General features: G+C 41.7%; 1 protein-coding gene across 6 annotated transcripts in view; it reads left to right on the top strand.

The window, feature by feature from the left end:
- The window catches only part of SCLT1 (sodium channel and clathrin linker 1), a 98,243-nt gene that overhangs the window by 83,332 nt on the left and 4,745 nt on the right, over window positions 1-10,166 (top strand). The window contains exon 21 of one of the 6 annotated variants that reach the window (XM_042466557.1): window positions 2,143-2,278. The exons of the other annotated variants lie outside the window; for them this stretch is intronic. Within the exon in view, the coding sequence (XP_042322491.1) occupies window positions 2,143-2,199 (57 nt within the window). The 3' untranslated portion in view covers window positions 2,200-2,278. Of the gene's footprint in view, window positions 1-2,142; window positions 2,279-10,166 lie in introns of those variants that run through there. 6 annotated transcript variants of the gene reach the window in all.

The following is a 10,166-nucleotide window of genomic DNA, read 5'->3' on the forward strand; positions in this document are numbered from 1 at the left end:
GACGGTACCACCGATCCATCCTTCGGGTCCCTTACGGGACCTGTGCTCCGATGCCGGCCGAAAGGTCTTAGTAGGGGTATCCCGTTTCCGAGATGAAGTCGAGGCGGCGGCCTACCCACAGACCCAGATTTATGCGGGTGCTGGTGGGTTTGGTGGTGGCACTGGGCTGTGTCAGATCCGGGCCAGATTTGCCTCAGGGTTGGGCCCCCCGGAACGACGGATGTCGACGGGGAGCACTTGCCAGGCCATTTCTGGGGCGAAAGAGCCGCGAAACAGGGACCACAGGGGCCGAAGATGGGCGAGGATCCCCTTCCGGATCTTACCCCTGGGCTATCGCTGAAGTGAGCCGCGATTCCCGGTTTCTTCCTGGCCTGGGAGGACATCGATTTGCAGAGGGAGCAGGACTTAACATCATGGTCCTTCCCGAGACAAAAAAGGCAGAGGTGTGGGGATCCTGCACCGGCACTTTTCCCCCGCAAATGTCACATTTCTTGAACGGAGGAGACATCGCTACCAGAGGTCGACAGATCCAAAACGAATTCCAAAATCAAGGTCAACATTCCAAGAGTCCAGTACAGGGGGAAGAAGAAATGCCAAAGTCCAAAAACAGTCCGAGCAAAAAACCAGTGATCCAAAACGAGCTAACACGAGCAAAGTTCCAAACAGCAGCCAAACGCGGCGGAAAAAGGGAACTGGGGAAAAGAGAGGAACCGGGGCTTTATGAGGGGGTCGGGGTTACCGCCAAAAAGTTTTCTATATGTTGCAAATTGTACTTTGCCCAGTGATTCTAAAGTATCCGAACAGCCTGCGCAGGCGCAGTGAAACCCATTTGTATGATTCGCAGAGACCGCGAAGAAGAAACGTAATCTGTGCAGTGATTTTTGAAAACAGTTTGCTAGAAATATGACTATTATCTGCATTAGGGTGTTTTCTTCCAGTGGCAGACAGTTTTTGCAACTGAAGAGGCCCATTTTGCTAATTCAAAATAAAGCTATGTCTACGGTCACATGCTATTTAAAAATAACAACCCAAGACATGAGAGATACAGTTACCACATGCATCTCACTTTAGACTTTTAAATTAAAAGTAAATTGCAATTAAATCCAAGGAACAATGCTGTTAGTTATGTCAACTCCAAATAGGCCCATTTAATAAACACACAATATTTGTTTGCACACAACATAGTAGAAATTGAACATTATAAAGCTGCAGTATCCAGCTCTGTTTCTCATTATCCTTCATACAGCATTAGGCTACCTCATTCCAAAATAACATTCACAAAAGGAGACCAGGAACTCATCACCTTCAATTTTAGACTGCCAAAAGTGTGTGTGTGGGTGTTCAAATTTAAGCTCATAACTTGAAGTTGGCATACATTATAAGCAGGGGTTGTCTTCTTTGTTGTTTGCATGCTTTCCACTATGTTTGCAGTAAGCTTTTAAATAACCGCTTGTCACCTGGGGTCACCAAGCTTTAGCAGAAGTAAAACAGTACCTGCTAAGAACTGTATTTCAAAAGAGCCTGCTCTCGGTCCAAAACACACTGCAGAAATAATCCAGTTTGAGACTGGCTTTAATGGCCCTGGCTCAGCGCTAGGGAATCCTGGAATCATACTTTTTAATTGTGGCACCAGATCTCTCTGACAAGAGGCGGCTAAATGCCTCATAAAACTACAGTTCCCAGAATTCCCTACCACTGAGTCAGGTCAGTTAAGCATGTCAAACTGGGATTATTTCCTGCCGTGTATTTTGGACCCTCTGAATTTGAGGACCACCTTCCTCACCATCTGCCTTAATAACTTCTAGATTAATTCTGGTAAAAACATTTCAAGATAACCATGCCCAGACCTCATTTATACACTCAACATTATTATTTGTGGCCTGATGTCAAATTATATTTGTGTGTGTGTGTGTGTGTGTGTGTGTGTGTGTGTGGTAAATTATTCCATCAGACACCAAAAACTGGAATCCTCTCAAGGCTTGACAGGTGTGGATCAACCTGTCTTGTTTACCTTTAGTTTTTGTATAATTCATGGATTTCCATTGATTAAGATTTGTTTTCTCCCTCTAAGCTTGCTTTCTGCAATATGTATGATCGGATAACAGAATGTTACATTTGTAATGAGCTGCTTCATTTATATAGAATGAAAAATTAATGATGGAACATCAAGAAAAAGTCAACAGACTTCAAGGCGACTAAGCCAGGCAAAGAAGAGAGGGCAGCTACAGCATCTCAACAGGTATCTAAATATCACACCAGGCAACACACATAATACAGGTGTACAATGAGCAATTGTAAAGAGAGCAGAAAAATCCTGATTTATTTTATTTTTAATTGAGATACAGACCTGTGTAGTCCAAGGAAGAAGTAATTACTAGCACTATTAGAATTAATCCAGTGTAAAAAAATATTATATAGTGCAGAGGGTTTAATAAAAGATGGGTGGCCAATCTGGACTTTGTGGATTCATTTAAAGAATTATTTCAATTAAACTTTGCATGTAAGTAATTATTTAATGTGCAGTGTTAATGTAAGTAGATTGTAAGTAGTGTCACTGAAGTAGGTTTAAATCATACTCCTCAGACTTCACATTTGTGGGGTTGAAGAGCATTGTAAATATCTGATCAACTTATCCACATACAGGCAAGGAGTTTTGTCCAGTAACCATCACTGCTCAAGAAATTTATATATGGTTGCTATAGCACTAGAGTTGTCATTGGAAGCCATAATAAGTATTGAAATGAATTTGGTAAGCAATGAAAAATAAACTGTAGTACTGTACTGAAAAATCCGCTCATGAACAAGTTGGAGTCTTAAACCACGTTGTGTTTATACAAAGTATAGAGAAAATCAGTGACCTCAATTGGAGTGAGTAGCAAACAGTTGGAGATTGGAGACTAGTGTTGTTTTTGGATTACTACACTAAATCTGCTTGATTGGGGTTCATTCTGGTAACTTTTAATGGCACTTCGCTCAATATATATATAATGGGATATCTAATATGTAACCTTTCCTTAGACTCAGGATCATTGGAAAACTTGTTTTATGGAACGCAAATAAAAGAATGACTTATTATAATTACTTTATCTCATCTCCTGCTGCAACTGGCACTAGAATCCAATTACTTTAAAAGATTTCCCATTGAAGAAACGAAATTACTTGTTTTGTTTTAATTAACAGCTCGTTGCAATTACCCATGCAGAAGAAAAAGGCTGCCCCCGTGAATAGAGTTAGAAAATATTAAAAGTAATGTGTTCCTCCGTTTTATTGCTTAAGACTCAAGAGCAGACCTTGAACACTGAGCCATGTCCATGCAGAGTGACTTTTTTTTTTTTTTACAAAAATCCTCTGTCACGTGAGCAAAGAAAAACATGTTTGTGGCTTCCTCCCAATAAACATTAAACAGACAATTGGAACAAATTACAATGAGGAATGAAAGCAAGCCAGATGGAAGGGTGGCGTCCCCTTATCTCCGTGTAAAAAGAAATGGACATCATCCACAAATGTTTTCTTTTTTGTGGCTTTTAAATGGAAAAACTTTGTAGCAGCATTTCATCTAAAATGAAGAGTATATATAACTGCTGAAGTGGAAGCTAACTTTGTTGATTGATACATGCTTTTCCAAGTCAGCTCTGACTTATAAGCAACCCTTTATACAGTCGGGGCCCTCGCTTAACGCGGGGATCCCCGTTCGGATCCCTCGGGTAAGGTAATTCCGCCTAGGCCCAAGCCCCATTGGAAACAAGGGGGCTCGGTGCACAGCAGTGCGGCAGCGCGTGGGGCGCAACGGGCGCGCGCACCCATTGAATTGAATGGACGCGCCACCTCGTCGCCGCCCCGCGCTTTGAGCGCATAAGCTCAAGTCCATGTAAAGCGCGCCCAGCTGTGCGATTAGTTTCCTTGGCAAGATTGATTCGGGGAAGCTTGCCATTCCTTCTTTCTGTGGCTGGAAGTGTGACGTGTTGCCCAAGGTTGCCGGTAGTTGCCCATAGCTAAGTGGGCATTGAAACTTGTTTCCTCCTGGGGGGGGGGGGGGGGGGGGAGGGGGGGGGGGGGAGGGGGGGGGGGGGGGGGTCTAGTTTCAACACAACCGAGACTTCAGTAGCCCTCCCTATCCCCAGATTCATGTAATCCATGGCGTAAAATATTTTTTAAAATATATAATTCTAAAAAGCAAACACCTGATTTTGCCATTTTATATAAGGGACACCAATTTTGATTTTTAATATACTATTGTTATTTAATGATACTTCAGCATCCCAGATTTTGGTATCCCCAGGGGGTCCTGAAACCAACATCATAGCAGTTTATCAAGGGCCCACTGTATTAACACTTTGTTGAACTTTGTGGTGTCTGTATTGAACTGTACTTATGTACAGCTACTTTATTGAGCATAAGTGTAACTGTTAAGAAACTTTAAAGACTGTTCACATGTCAGCTTGAACAGGAATGTCACACACACTAGCATCACCTTTTGTAACATTACCTATGTGTTAATGTACTATACTGATATGTACTTACATAATTGGAGATCAACTAAAAACTATACCAAGTTGACTCGTCTGAGACGCATGTTTGTGTGCATGCATGCCTATTGTTGATTACACCCGTTTCCGGAAGTGAAACTAGAGGGGCTAAACAAACTGGCATAAAACGCCAGCATCGGGGTGGAACTGAAGGCAAGTGGGGACCACACACCAAACCCTAACCCATAAACTCCAACTCCACCCCGTGCTGCCGCAAAGGAATGCTAGAAATCCACCCGGTGGTGGCAGGGTGGCTTTTGCCACTCTTAAAAGGACAGCATTTAGAGCTGCTGCTTTTAGAACGGCAAATTGCTGATCGGGCTGCGAGGTGTGGTTCGGTGCCCTGACTGGTGCTGAAAGGGGCGGCAGGATGCTGCTCTATCAAGGGCGGTTTAGTACCTAAGTGTATATACCTCAGGGAGTAATCAGTTATAGAGAAGTATTTTAGTCCTTGGCGCTTGAGAACCGTCTCTCTTTGCAACTAACTTCTTTCTGCCAGAGTGCTGGTTTAATGGTTAGAGTTGACTCTTTAAAGCTAGCAACTTTGGCCTCATAGATAACTAAAGACATTTTGGGTTGAGATAGGCAGAAATTCATTCTAGGGTTCAGGAAGGGAAAACACGTGAGAGGTGTCAGGACTTCCCAGCAAAGAAATAATTGGAAAGACAACAGAAAAACAAAATCATGTTTGTGAAATTTGGGCTGTAAGCTGGTGGTGAATATACCTCGTTAGGGGAAGAAAGATAACAGAAAGCAAAAGGGATGATCTATGCCCAAGAGCATCATGTGATGAGAAAGAAGGGATGATGGGCGAGGACGGGGCTTGTTACCTTCTGCAAACAAAGAGAGAAAGAGGAATCCTCAGTATTAGGTTTGGTAGATATCAACACATACAAAAACTCTATAAGATGGGATTGCCAAGGACTGACACTAAGCCCAGAAGTCTGAGTCAAGCCAGAATACTTGCTTAAGAACCAGTGCGTTCTTGTGGAATTTTAGAGTACATAGCTAAGACCATAAAGTTATTGCAAATGTACAAGCAGTTATCACATACAGACAAAGGCACATTCTACGAAATATTTTAACAAAAAATACAGCAATCGCAACGAGGTCTTTATAAAGAATTTTCAAAAAGGGGAGGAAAATAAATACAGGATTGGGCCATGTAAGAAAAATAGTCATCTCTACTATACTTTTATTTCTGATTCTATCTTTTTGTCATCATGCACCTGTTTTTCAAATTGAAGCAAAATGGACACCAAAGCTAGCCATAGGGAAAATCCTCTGTACAAGGTTTTGAACAAATGTAATGGACAAGATTTTTTCCAATTTTTGGTAAAATAATTAAGATTTGTACATAGGAGACTGTATAACATTTTCATATCAGTAGAGAATGGTGGTAATGTATGTGTGTTTCTGCCTGTCTCCGAGATCCTAACAAGATAGCATTCCAATCACATTACAAAGTGTTTTATTAGCCTCCAGTTCAATGTAGTGCCCCAATTAATAATCAAAAAGGATTTCTTGGGCAGTCTGCATAAAAACAGGGGAGCTTACACGAAATAATAGCTGTTTCCTATCAACAATGAATAACAGTAGTTAGGTAAAGATGGCGCTTTATTTTAACTCTTCAGTTACTTAGTGCTAAGTATGTGATGAAACTCGTACAGCTAGTCATACTGATAGATTTCCCTGCTTTTGCAATCAGAAGATAGGGGAAAGCACTACTCATTTGTTCCCTCGTTCTTCTTGTTTTTTTCACGTTTTTTTGTTCAGCATTAGTCAAACCTGTCAGAAAGCTTATTAACCTAAACAGGGTGGGGAGCAAACAGGTAAGGCAATTCCCTTTTCTGCACAAATGCTATCAATGTTCCCAATAGTGCAAATGTTATCTGATACCACCTCTTTCAAAATTGGTTGAACATGAATAATGTTCACTTAGATCAAATTTATTTTACTCTTTCTATGGCTTGATGAACAACTCCCTACAGGGCAGCTAACAATATTTCATCCAACACTCACCTGAAAACCTATACTGAAAGTGAAATAATCACATCCGTCTTTTCCTTTAACAAGAACATGTCTGCTTGTAAAGAAGCAACTGCCAAAACAAGCCCGTAAAATGTAAGTTAGTTTAAATCAGAGCAAATAAAGCCTTAATAAACACAACCGCTCAATATCAATATTTCTAGGCCTAAAAACAGTGTCAGTATGTATCATATTTAAGAACTGAAGCTGCTTGGGATTTTTAATCCGAACCAAAGGCGATCCTGACTATAAATTAAATACACTGTGGAGAAGTGGGGAATGGAGTGGAGAGGGGCCTATTCAGTTTTAGAATTTTCCTGACAATGGGGGGTGGGAAACAAGCCCTTGTCTGTACAGATCTCTGTGCATACAATACAGCCCCAAGGTATAAACAGCAACTGGAGTAACTTTTTAACACACTCGTGAAGGGTCAGATGAAGGACTGTCTGACAGCTAGTTAGCTGCACATTCTCTCATCCCCTTATCATCCTTAACAAAACACTTTAGTAAATTAGGCCATACATAAACTAAGGTCCCTTTCCAGTTTTCTGCTTTGCACTAATCAGTCTGAACATCTGAATCATCAACCTAAAGCTGAATCCCAAACCACAATCATAAACCCCACTTCAACCATGGTTTCTGATGCTATAAACAGAAACTGAAAGAGAAAGCTAAAAGCAAAGGGGGAGGAAAATTATGGGCGGCCACTAAAGGTGATTTCACCAATACCCAAAGCGGTGTTTTGTTCAAAGCAACTGGCGGTGAATGGTGATGGATAGTTCCGCAAATATGAATTGCTAATTTATCCTAAGATTCTGGGTTGCCACACTGCAGTGCTCCAAACTCAAAATAAGGGCGCTTGCACCCAGGAAAAATGTACTATTTAAATCTCCCCCAACAAACTGGGTTATTGATTTCAAAGTCATGACTTGCAATAGCAAGATGGGTGGCCAACAATTCAGTTTCTCACCTGAAACCCCTGGAAGACTTTGAGTCAATTGCAAGTTTCATCAACATTTCTTTCTAATTAAATTCACCTATCTTTGTTAAGAGAGGGACTACAACAATAATATAATAAGGACTGAATACGGATGCTGATGAGTAGGGAGAGCTATTTTTCTAAACCTACTCCTGCTTAAGCCTTTTTCTACAACAGGTTATGTCTGTTTTTATTCCAAGTTGGTCCCTAAAGTACACAGCCTAAAAGTTAGGCCTCACGTGTGTAATAGATGCCTCGCCTGGGGGTGCAAAATATAGACTCTTAAAGATCTGTTCATACTTATTATGCGGATGGCTTACTCTCATCGGTATTGCAAGTTTTCTTTAAAAAAAATAATGTAATCAGAACACGAGCTCCTTCTTGTCAAATCTAATCCAGAATCAATGAAATCAAGTTGTTGTTGAATTGCTTGTGAATGTAAGCGATTCTCAATCTTAGTGCATTTCCTTTTAATTCAAAAAATAGACATATATATTTATTACATCCCTTCTTTTCATAGTTAAATTAACCCGCTGTGTGTCAACACTTGCATATCCCAACCCAATAGACCAATCGAAACACAGCATAACAAAAAAGCACAAGCAAACCAGAAAGGAAGGATAAAAATAGGTGGAAAGAATGCACAGAGATATGAAAAAACTAAATTCCCATTAAGGGCACATTGGAAAGGCTATTGGCTATGTGCCTTTAGAAATGTAGGCTAGCCTCATGGCAAATTTTCAAACAACCCATCAACCTGTCATGAATCTCCCAAAAGCCTGGAATCTGCAAGTTTTGATACTGTAAATACTAAGAATACTTTGTGTAAAAAAAAGATCTCTGACTCAGTACAGAATTACAAGGTTTCCCAGGTTGGTGGGGCAGGGTGGGGAAGTGAAGAAAGGAAGAAGCACCAAGACAGAACATGTATATTTGCAATGTAGATATGCTTGGTATTTCCACTTGAAATGGGTCCATCATACCTTCAGAGGTCAGGTGCCAGCAAAGTACAAGCACCTAATGAACCTACCTATTTTCTCCAGAACAAGACAAAGTTCTTTTAAGCACAGAACCCGCCAGAATTTGGGGGCTGGGTAGTTGTCACCCACTCATCATTTGGGCCCCTCCAGAATAGCAGTGGGGGGGGGTGGGTTCATTGGTTTTAAAGTCATGTCTGTTTTACTAGGAGCAGCTGCGTTTATCACTGGGCACAGGTAAATCTAGTAGTCATAGTAAATCTTAGCTGCGGTGATGGCTTTGTATGACAATTCCTTCAGGGGTTTATCAAAGTGTTCAGCTTTCCCTGAATGCCAGCACAAAAAACTGCAGACTACTTGGACTGAGTCCTAGCACAGCTTGTGAAAGTGACTATTTTAAATGGGTTTAGCGTGCAGGGTGGTTATAACTAACAACATTGGTAAGTCTTAATCTATCTAACAGCTTGTGCCTTTTCAGGGACAAGAGGAACATACTCAGTGCTATCCATCCACCTAAAACAGGTCTCCCCTACACCAAAAATCTACTCCATGACGTGTTTTAATTGTTATTTCATTCTTAATAGTGTGAAGCATACTGGATTCATTGGAGTAGCAAGAAATCATTTTCTCAGATAAATTGGGACAATTGCAAAGAAACTAATTCAAACCTCACAAAGGTTAGAAGGGGCAGAGGGCAACTCTTGGTCAAGTGGCACATAAACATCTTTCTACAGTCCAGGAAACAGGTTATCACTGGCGGATTTTCTGCCACACCTAAAGATCTTTCATGTCGCAACCAATAAATAACATAGAGTTGGATTGTTTGTTTTCCAGGCCGGGCTTCACTGAGTGGCAGTGCTGCTACGTGTGTGTCACTTTGCAGTCAGGAGGCAAGGATGCGTCCATAATAAATGTCCTGTCCTTCTGGAATAGTGCCGATTTGAAGCGAGCCTTTGCTGCCTGCATTTCTTTCTCTGCCATCTAAGTTTCTGAATCACTCATCGCAGCATCAGGGGCGTCCCGGCGTTCTCACGCTATCCACCTTTAGGTTACTTTTTGCCTGTCCTTTAGGGGAAAACCGACCCGGCCACGAGTATGGGCAAGTTGGAGTTTTGGCGGCACGCCTCTTCCTGACCCTCTCCCTGCTGCTGTCTCTCCCCTTTCTTTGGATTCGGAATCCTCCCCAGTGTGTTTTTCACAGGGCTTCTGGTGTTTGTAGGCACTTAACTTTAAAACCGAAGTTGGAATGGTAGTTTATTTTGAAAAGATCCATTACATTGAGGCACCATATCCCCTCCGGGTCCGGGGCTGACCTCCACTCCGGGGTGGTTCACGCCCTTTTGTTGTCTAACTGCCGCGAGACAGTTCATTAATCGGCAGGGGTTTGTGGTTGTGTTTGGGAGGCTTTTTCCCTTCATCAAACGTTCATCGCATCATAATGGAATGATTGTCCTCTCCTCTCCTGGGTTCTGCTGTAACAACACCAGTTCTTCTGTTGTGCTGATCCAATTTGTGGCTTCTTCAAAGGATTTTCAAAGTGTGAAAAAGCTACCAGAGTCTAAGGCTTCCCGTTGGCTGGGCTGCTGAGTAAGGCTTGTGATTATGCCCTGAACTCCCCTCATTTCGCTCCCTCTTCTGTGTTGAGAAAAGAAAAAG

Source organism: Sceloporus undulatus, chromosome 5, assembly GCF_019175285.1.
Source record: "Sceloporus undulatus isolate JIND9_A2432 ecotype Alabama chromosome 5, SceUnd_v1.1, whole genome shotgun sequence".
In the NCBI taxonomy this organism is placed as follows: Eukaryota; Metazoa; Chordata; class Lepidosauria; order Squamata; family Phrynosomatidae; genus Sceloporus; species Sceloporus undulatus.